This window comes from Crassostrea angulata, chromosome 2 (genome assembly GCF_025612915.1).
Source record: "Crassostrea angulata isolate pt1a10 chromosome 2, ASM2561291v2, whole genome shotgun sequence".
Taxonomy (NCBI): domain Eukaryota; kingdom Metazoa; phylum Mollusca; class Bivalvia; order Ostreida; family Ostreidae; genus Magallana; species Magallana angulata.
The window spans coordinates 71,824,642-71,835,654 of NC_069112.1; the positions used below are offsets into that span (position 1 = coordinate 71,824,642).

The following is an 11,013-nucleotide window of genomic DNA, read 5'->3' on the forward strand; positions in this document are numbered from 1 at the left end:
ATCAAAATTATAAAGTTTATATCTCCGTCAAAGTGTGTCCTTCCTTCTCTCTCTCTCTCTCTCTCTCTCTCTCTCTCTCTCTCTCTCTCTCTCTCTCTCTCTCTCTCTCTCTATATATATACACAAACAGATAAGTGTTGCCATAAAAATCCTTTCCATAATGTGTTTTTTATTATTTTGGTAAAGTTTTTATGAGTTTTAAAATTTAAACATTTCATTATTGTAACACATGAAGTGTGTGAAGGCTTATAAAACCTATCTCGAGTCTGATTTGTATGGCAAAAATGTGTTGCTAGGGAGAACAAAATGCTGCTATGGACATGATTTAGAAAAACTAAAGAGAATGGAAGTGATTGGAAAGAATTAAATAATAATTTTTTTAAAATATCAAATATAGATACGTACAGTCATTAAAAACGTATTCTAGGTCTGATTTCTGTGTCAAAAAATGTGTTGCTTTTTTTGCTAGATTAAACTATCCCGGAATAATAAAAATGATTTCATAATAGCCCTATAATTATAATGCACATGAATATACATTGAAAGAGCCACACTGCAGGTACTCAGGTGACCGATAAGAACCATGGGCCGCTTGTAAAATGTAGTATTGTTTGTGTGCTATGTGAACGCATCATGTATATTTTCAACTGAAACTCTTCACTTTGAACTGTTGAGGTTAGTCATTGTAGATGTCATAAACGGGGGTGATAATTTTGTTAAAAAAATTAGGAAAAACAAATTTAGGCAATGAACAATCTTTATATACTAGTACATGTATGATGTCCTTCTCTTAGAAGCAAGAAATATTTAAATAACTTTTTATGTAACCAAGTCAAAACTTAACCTTAAACAAATTTGTTTGGTTAAAATTGCATTTCTATTAAATTAGTAAGGTAGAGTATATTCTGCTGTTAATTTTGCTTAACAAGAAAACAAATTCAAACAATTCAAAAATTACCGCTATGTATAATGGTAGTTTTCTGTTAAAAACACTGATTAATTTATCAAAATTATAAAGTTTATATCTCCGTCAAAGTGTGTCCTTCTCTCTCTCTCTCTCTCTCTCTCTCTCTCTCTCTCTCTCTCTCTCTCTCTCTCTCTCTATATATATATATATATACACAAACAGATAAGTTTTGCCATACAAATCCTTTTCATAATGTGTTTTTTATTATTTTGGTAAAGTTTTTATGAGTTTTAAAATTTAAACATTTCATTATTGTAACACATGAAGTGTGTGAAGGCTTATAAAACCTATCTCGAGTCTGATTTGTATGGCAAAAATGTGTTGCTAGGGAGAACAAAATGCTGCTATGGACATGATTTAGAAAAACTAAAGAGAATGGAAGTGATTGGAAAGAATTAAATAATAATTTTTTTAAAATATCAAATATAGATACGTACAGTCATTAAAAACGTATTCTAGGTCTGATTTCTGTGTCAAAAAATGTGTTGCTTTTTTTGCTAGATTAAACTATCCCGGAATAATAAAAATGATTTCATAATAGCCCTATAATTATAATGCACATGAAATATACATTGAAAGAGCCACACTGCAGGTACTCAGGTGACCGATAAGAACCATGGGCCGCTTGTAAAATGTAGTATTGTTTGTGTGCTATGTGAACGCATCATGTATATTTTCAACTGAAACTCTTCACTTTGAACTGTTGAGGTTAGTCATTGTAGATGTCATAAACGGGGGTGATAATTTTGTTAAAAAAATTAGGAAAAACAAATTTAGGCAATGAACAATCTTTATATACTAGTACATGTATGATGTCCTTCTCTTAGAAGCAAGAAATATTTAAATAACTTTTTATGTAACCAAGTCAAAACTTAACCTTAAACAAATTTGTTTGGATAAAATTGCATTTCTATTAAATTAGTAAGGTAGAGTATATTCTGCTGTTAATTTTGCTTAACAAGAAAACAAATTCAAACAATTCAAAAATTACCGCTGTGTATAATGGTAGTTTTCTGTTAAAAACACTGATTAATTTATCAAAATTATAAAGTTTATATCTCCGTCAAAGTGTGTCTCTCTCTCTCTCTCTCTCTCTCTCTCTCTCTCTCTCTCTCTCTCTCTCTCTCTCTATATATATATATATACACAAACAGATAAGTTTTGCCATACAAATCCTTTTCATAATGTGTTTTTTATTATTTTGGTAAAGTTTTTATGAGTTTTAAAATTTAAACATTTCATTATTGTAACACATGAAGTGTGTGAAGGCTTATAAAACCTATCTCGAGTCTGATTTGTATGGCAAAAATGTGTTGCTAGGGAGAACAAAATGTTGCTATGGACATGATTTAGAAAAACTAAAGAGAATGGAAGTGATTGGAAAGAATTAAATAATAATGTTTTTAAAATATCAAATATAGATACGTACAGTCATTAAAAACGTATTCTAGGTCTGATTTCTGTGTCAAAAAATGTGTTGCTATGGTTAAAATTATGTTGCTATGGAAATTATTTAATTGAATAAAAAGGAAAATATGATAATAAAATGTTCTTCTCATAATATTTAAAAAAAAATAATATAAAAAAAATCTACATACATGCAGTTAAATAAACGTAAATAAATTAATGACGACGTGTCAAAAAGGTGTTGCTATGGACAAAATTGCGTTGCTATGGACCTAAAGCACAAAGAAAAAGCATTTAAAAGTAAAAACTTAACAATTAAGTCATATTGAATGTTTAGTTTATATTTACTTTTACTAATACATAATTTTTATAGGCTATGTAGAGGGCCAACTGAAATAAAAATGGTGGAAGATTGCAAATATTCATCATTCTGCCCAAAAAATTAGGAAAACCAACTACCCAAATTTATTGCTTACGTACATAATATTGACAACTGTCATTATGCTGATATATTTATTTTTGCAGAGGTCGTTGCTTTTTTTAAAAAAAAAAGGTTTAAAATGTATTTGTTTTATGACAATACTGTATCTAGTAAAACATATCTTCTTCTGGTTGTCATAGCAACTATGATGTCATTTCATTGAATAATAATTCCATCCAAATTATATTATACAAATGACTGTCTTTTTAGGTAAACTATTGAAAAGGTACATTTTTAACTCTAAAGTGGCCCATTTTGTATATTTAGATCCCTATTTTTCAAGGATTTTGTTCACTAATAGACAATATGGAACAAAAACATTTGTTTTGTTGTCATGGAAACCAAGCAAAAAAAATATCACTCAAAATTTATTAAAAATTTGTTATTTGCTTCTCCTTTGATGACTTAGTATGGTTTTAAATGATTTTTAAAATTTTCACTTTCCATGCGAAGCTCGATGCTTACTGACATTGTCTCTTAAAATGCATGTAATAGTCCTCGTATTTAAAGCTGACATGCCATAAATACGCATTATTTCTCTTTTATCTCCGACTACCGCCATATTAGTTGTGGCTCATCGATACACACCCCCTATATACATGTATCTGCATTCAGGCATTTCATACACCCGAACCTTGGACGAAAAGACGTGTAGAAAAACGTGTTGAACATAAATAATATGACAACAAGTAAACTGGCAAGGTATATCTCAGCGAACAACGAAGTAGACAGACTGAAACCAAGGCACAGATACTTAAAAAATCCTCGATAATTGTAGACCGCTTCCTGTGTTGTTTCTGTTTTAACATTGTAAGGCCAATCACTATTTTTTGTGGAAATAACTAGTCAGATTTAGTGCATTTTTCACCATAGTGATTTCTCTGAGATTTCAACCCTTCTTAATATCCGCGTATTTTTCTTGATTGTTCAGCTTTTTAGACGACCCCCAGCTAATTCCCCTGCAAAGGGTTTACTTTCCATACCGTGCACATGCTACAATATCACATGTCCGAAACTTACTGGTTAAAAGTCTACTATGTCCCATCCACCTTTTTTATGTAATTTAACGCCAATCTGTAACTTGCATTTCATTGTGTGAAGTCAACACAACAGTCATAGTCGCAAGTTTCGTATATTGCAAATCAATTTAACAACTATAAATATTTCTGAGAGAGAAAAGGATGGGAAAGAAAGAAAGAGAGAATTAACCTTCATTACAGAGTGCCCCTGTGAACTCGAAAGATCCATCGTTGTTATTGCACGTTCCTCGGTTGTGACATGGATTATCCAGACATTCATTAATATTTTATGAAATTTTATGACTCAAAACATTTAAACCTTCAGTTTCATAAGTCAGACATTGAAAGAAACATCGTATTAAAAAAGGAGAATGATTAATATTGTCTTACAAAGCGCGTCAAAATCATAATATAAGAAGAGTTTATAATGTTACTTTTTTTGTTTGATTATACCGGCATTTTAAACATGACCCAGATTTAATCAATACTAATAATGCTCTAATAAATATTTCGAACTAGTCTGTTAAGAAGCTGTTTGTACTTTGCATAATTCGTTATTTTTGTTGATGTATATACAGCAAAATGTGCCACATACGTTAAACATGTGTGATACGTATGTGACCTCACTTACGCTTAACGTGATTTAAGTAACACATGTGTATAACGTATGTTAATGAACATATGTGAAACGTATGTTACACGTGTGTTAGACATACGTGATACATTCCATACGTTTTACGTATGTGGATCCAACGTACGTTTTTCATATGAATTACATACGTATCACATGTAAATTGCTTTAAATTAAATTACTTGAATTTTTTTTTTATTTTTCAGTTCATTCTTCATATACTTCATCTTGCTGCTTGAATCACTTCATTTAATTACTCAGATACTTCAGCGGATCTTTGGAAGCATTGATTTTGCTTTTCCAGCTACTTGTAAATTTAATTTTGTAAAAGAGTATCTTCAGCTTAATATTTTGGCAAAAAAGCCCCCTTCACAACAGAATAAATAAAGATAACAACCGTAGATACACATGTACATGTACAAATTTCACAAATAAATCTGTTCCATTTTCCCCCTAAAGATTTACCCTAGCGTCTTCTCAAAAAACAAGGAACATTAAAATTTACTAAACTTTGTTGACAATCTCGACAGTTTAAAACATATGTTTTTCACATTTAAAATGTAGGGCGTAACACATTTTCTAGTTCCTTACCTTCATCACAAATTATCCCGGTCCATCCGGCGTCACATGTACAGTTGAATGAGCCGGGTGTGTTTATACATGTGGCTCCATTGAGGCAAGGATCACTCTGGCATTTATCAACATCTTGAAATATTTAAATGATATTAAAATGATTACAATGACTTGATCAACTGCAAGTTTTCTTATTGGAAACGCGGACGTTTTTCTACATGCGTTGACAGGACAGCCGATGCCTAACTTTGCCGTTTAAGTATAACAAAACATACTAGAGCTGGACTATCGATTAATGGTCTTCTTTAATGATATTTGGTTACCCTAATAATATTTTGCATCTCACGTTTAACTGATGGACAACAAATGATATCAATCTTAAAAACAACCACCAAAATAGAAGTAAGTCAAAACAGTTAAGGCTTTGAATGCATTTTCTTCATTTGATAATCATGTTAAACATAAATTACTTCAGTATCAAAGAAAGCAAAAGCTTATTTGATGCTTTATACGTTGCCTTAAATTTGATACATACAATGTAATACAAACTGTATACAGGGAAATGTTTGGCCACGTTTTAATTTCGCTCCGTTTGCGCCGTCGTTGTCAGCGGGCAAATTCAAGACTGGACGAATTTCAATATTTTATATTATCTCGCTTTAATCACAACTGTGTCTGGGTGAATTCAAGACAGGGCGAAACCGTTTGCAAGTAAAAGGGGCGGAAATAACCCTGTATACAGTAACAGTATTACTCAATGAACATAATTTACTAAAACGATAATATAAGTTTTCCGACTGATATACCTTATAGATGTATAGGCGAAAACACAACGATAAAAAAACCAAAGAGAGAAGAGGGTGCATATCAAATTTATTTTAACGAGCCAGAATTATAAGCAATTGAGAGAGAGAGAGAGAGAGAGAGAGAGAGAGAGAGGGATTACCTTGATTACAAAGTGTCCCTCTCCAACCATGTGCACACATACAAGTGAAAGATCCATTGTTGTTACTGCATGTTCCTCCATTCTGACATGGATTGCTCAGACATTCATCAATATCTTTTAAAATTTAGAATTAGAATAAATTATGACCAGTTTTGCTTCTTTTAACTAACATAATTAAAGATGCATGGGTTTATATTCGAATTTATATTCAACCATTGCGAATATGTTATCGTAAACATTGTATATGGAGAAACTCTAATTTCACATTTTGCTTAGAGATGTGCTTGCATTGTCACATATTAATGAAAATAAAAAAATCATACGAGGTTGAAAAATATTCTCCATATAAAATCGATTAACTAAGTTAAGAAAAGTTCTTTTGCTAGCATATTATTAATGAAATGTCTGCGTATGTAAACCCGTTAGTAGTAAAATTTTCATCAGTTAACAATTTTGCAACGACAAAAATTGAATATAATAACCACATTAACAGCCCTCTCCCCCCTTTTTTAACAGAAAAAAACCTTTTTTGTATATTATCGACATTATTATGATATTCGGTCATATTTGATACACAGTTTGAATTTTGTTAAAAAAAAACCCCAAAAAACTTTGCCTTTTTTTCTTTTCCAAATCAATATATAGTAACATGTACACGTTTCATACTTTTTAAAGGAAAAAAAAGTATTGATACATTAATTACAGAAGATATTCGTATTTTAAAAAGACGTAAAAGCAAGGTTCAGACATAGGCTTATCATCTTCCATCTTTATTAGAAAATATTAGGTACTTTCCATTATATGAATTGATAAAAGCCTACGACATTGGAAGAATCAATGTTAAAATTTATGTGTGCTAGATTCAAGTGCAGACCGGAGAAGGTTGTGCCTGATAATGATTTTAATGCAGACCAAGAATATACATTGCAAAAGGTACAGAAAACAAAAATGTTAAAATATTTAATACGTGTAGATATGAATGCATTGTTTTTTCCATGAATTACGTATATCATTATTAAAAAGATTTGTCCTTTAAAAATGTCATACATACTTTAGTGCGAATTTTTTTGCGTAGTTGTACGTGTTTTATTTCATGTTTATTGGAACATTTCAATTGTCAATCAATTTATTTACTAATACAACTGTTTGCAAACATTAGGCATAATAACACTTTCACTGCGTTGTTCTAAACTGTTGGCATTGCTGGTGCCGTGAATGTGGCTCAGTACTCGTGATATCGAAAAACAATAGTAAACCCGTTTCATTTTCCATGTTGTGTTACTGGAACCAAAAAACTTAATTCCTTGGTTTCATTTACAAGATTTAAAATACCATTTTTCATTCAAAACTAAAGATTAATAATTTATTTCTTCACTTATCCGAATAGCATATTCACCTGTACAGACAATGTTGTATTTCCACTCTCCGTTTGACTGACAGTTCAGTTGTCCTGAACCAGACTGGGAGTATCCGTCAGAACACGAGGCGTGTATCCTCCTGCGTATACCAATGGCGTCCTCACGTCGTGTTGTATTCAAGTTTATTCCTTTTTGATCAGGTATTCCACAATCTTATGAATAAAGACACACAATTAACAATGTAATCTTTCACTGAAATTAATATGATTAATACCTATGATAAGAGGCTACATTTTACTTTTACAAAAAAGACACGACAATGTTGTCAATTTTTCTAGTCTATTGTGATATTTTCTTCAACTGACAGTTTGTTTAATTAATATTTATATCTAACAATTTATACTCCTGGAAGTATTATAGTATATTGTGTTAAATTAAAACATAATACTTGTCGACAAACGGTCTTTTATATATTTCGTTTAGATTATTTATTTTGTTAAAAAAATAGCTCTCTTTGACACTTGAAATTTTTCCAATATGCGTAAGGAAAACCAATTATGTACATGTAACACGTGTATATTTTTAATGGTATCTATTTGCATTAAAGAAAGGTACCGGGTGATTTTACCTGACAAAACACATTCAAAAAAATTTTCCTCGGAATATCTCTTGTGTTTACATGTCTGGTTGATTTCACAGGTTGAGTTCGAACAAGCTCCAGCCAGCTCCTACCAAAGTAAAACAATAATGAACACGAGAGTTCACTGTAAATGTAACTTATTTAACCTATTCTTAAATGTTTATTGTTTATATAAATGTACAGTTTATATGTATATTTGCGTAATTATTTAAAAAATTGTATGCAACAGAGTTTTGAAGGTTTTAAAGTGGATCACTAAGATGACAAATTTTACAATATTGTTTTATTATAAACCATTTTTTATAACATTTTCTAAGAATATTTTAAAAGCCGATTCACATATTCTATTTCATTGTCAAATTGGTTGAGACTACCATTTAAAAATATCTCTTTTCCTTTTTTTTTTGGCTATCAAACTGTTGATTTTGGATGCCAGAGGAAATAAATATATCTGGCTTGATTTCCACGATATGTATTGACTTTTGTTAAACTGGTCGACAAAATTTATTGATTTTAGTTAAACATGCTTTACTGCGTCAATTTTTTTTAAATCATCCAATTAATTTATGCATCAATCCTCTTGGTATCAATAAAATATAGAGACTACAAAGATGTTTTTTTCTGATGCCAATGTAAATATTAGGGACTTAGCCAACAATTACTCTCCACATCGTACACATTTAAATGGGAAACTAAATAATTTATAATTCTAACGTAATGTTGACCTACATATGATAGTCAGGTAAAACGTAAAAGATTACACGGACAACTTGTCTCCTGACTCTCAACCTCTAATCTAAATCTTAAACTCTGGCTTTGACTAACGCATCTAAAGAAAAAAGAAAAAGAAAAAAAAATTGATTGGCGTGACTCTAAATATTTGAAATGTATAAATTATCCAACCAGATAATATTTCTTTAATCGCCCAGTTAAACGACTATCAATTCATCTCCGTAAATCGACTGACTGTTATGTTATTACATTAACTCTATTAGTGTCAAACACACATGTAAGATGAATACTATTGCCTTTCAACCCTCACGTTCTAACAAATATATGTTCATAAAGCTATATTTGACTACTTTGATCGTCTATTTCTTTGTTACAGTTGAGACAAGCTCGATAAACATTTGGTTACATTCTAACACATCACAATCAGGAGGAATTTCCAACAAGCTTAAACTGTAGAAAATAACCGCAACATCCAAAATATACATTTAACATGGTAATAACAAACTCAGAAACGTTACACATGTCTAGAATTGTATCGTTTATTTATGTTTATAAATGATGCAAAACATGAAAAAAGCAGTGTATTTATTCATCAACAATTCATTTTAAATGCTTACTTTGCTAAATCTTTACAATTAAATTTAAGAATATCAAAAAAGAATCCACTTAAAGTTAAATGAACTGTTTCCGCCACTTCCTTTTTCACCATGAGAACGGTAGTCTAAAAACGCATTTAAAAAAAAACATTTACTTTTTAGTGACGATCTCTTTTTTCATTGCAGATATAATATTTGGTTGAATCTTAATAGTATATTTAAGCAACTCAAAACGCTAGAATTGTTGATGCAGATTTAAAAAAGAAATTAAAACTACAATCTTGATCATAATAAATATAGGGAATATAGGGAGCTATCAGGAAAGAAAACCATATCACAATACGATGGTTGTTATTATGTGTACTCTTTAGGATGACGTATGTTTTAATATATGACTACCAATTGAAAACAAGTATGCCAAAAATCATATGATTTTGAAGTTGTTTTCAAAAGATACAGCGAATTTTATTTCGCATGAATTGGATTTACGGAACACCATTTCTCATTTCCACAACGTCAGGTGACGCCGAACTACTGATAGGCAATTTAAACCTGCCACTCTTTCTCAAAGCAAGCATCTGTTAGTCCACACACTTTTCATGCCATTAACCTATTTAAAAAATTCTCGTTCACATCATTATTTGTCAAATTTTTGTTCAAAATCTTTTGTGTCAAATCGTAGATTATGTAGGTATGAGAATCTCTGTCCACGCAGTTTCGACTTTATTGATAAGGAAAATGACCAAAACTTATTGTGATCTCTTACATGTATTTGGTTTATTCTTACGCGGTTAAATTGTACATTTTCTTAATAAGGAAAATGCGTACAAAATGCTAAACAATTAAAAATTGACATGCTCCGTGAAACATATCTTATCAAAATAATTAATCTGTGTATTTTTTAAGGTGCATTCAAAAATAAACTAATCTTTACATATTTCTTAGAAAATACGTCACGATTAAATATGAAAAGTTTCGTTGGTATCATGCGAACCTGTCCGCGAACTTTTCTAACAACCCTCGTAGTCGTAATATTCAAATAAATCATACTTGATTCGATAGCTGTGTCAGAGACGATATAAACAGGTTAGTTGATAGTAAATAACCATTTAAACATATTTACCTTAGGCCAGTGCCCCCTTTCACTGTATACCCATCCAGCACTGTCCATGTAGTTAGTCTCCGCTGTCGTCTTATTTTCGTAATTGATTTCACAGTAATTAGCCCCTTTGAAATAGTTGACTGATTTACACCGTGGTGTCACCATACATTCCGTCACACAGTCCAAGAAACTGACTTCTGTAAATGACTGGATCAGTTTCCTGTCCAATCTGTGTCCTCGCTGAAGTTGAGAGAAGCCCGGTTTTAGGCTGCCATAACACGGCACAAGGACGGTTATTAAAAGCCACGGACATCGGAAGATTTGGAACAACAACATTGTACTATATAAATATATAGGTTTCCTCCCAATCTTGAACAGTGCGACTTACGCTTCAAAATAATAATAATTTGGACAACTTGAGTTTGTTTTTCATATACAGTTTGTGATGTACATTTTTGATTTATTGATTAATATGTAACCAATAGGCACTTAAATGTTGACGTAAATAATTAATCGGTAATCAATCACTAAGGAAAAGAAGCAATTTTGTAGTTTTTATTA

At 31.0% G+C, this 11,013-nt stretch overlaps 1 protein-coding gene across 1 annotated transcript in view; it reads right to left on the reverse strand.

Moving 5' to 3' along the window:
* The window catches only part of LOC128171089 (neurogenic locus notch homolog protein 1-like), a 39,322-nt gene extending 28,534 nt beyond the window's left edge, over positions 1-10,788 (reverse strand). The window contains exons 1-5 of the mRNA XM_052836842.1: positions 10,474-10,788; positions 8,011-8,110; positions 7,421-7,594; positions 6,025-6,138; positions 5,097-5,210 (exon numbers count right to left, since the gene is read on the reverse strand). Coding sequence (XP_052692802.1) covers positions 5,097-5,210; positions 6,025-6,138; positions 7,421-7,594; positions 8,011-8,110; positions 10,474-10,788 — 817 coding nt within the window. The remainder of the gene's footprint in view (positions 1-5,096; positions 5,211-6,024; positions 6,139-7,420; positions 7,595-8,010; positions 8,111-10,473) is intronic.
* Between the last annotated feature and the right edge of the window lie 225 nt (positions 10,789-11,013).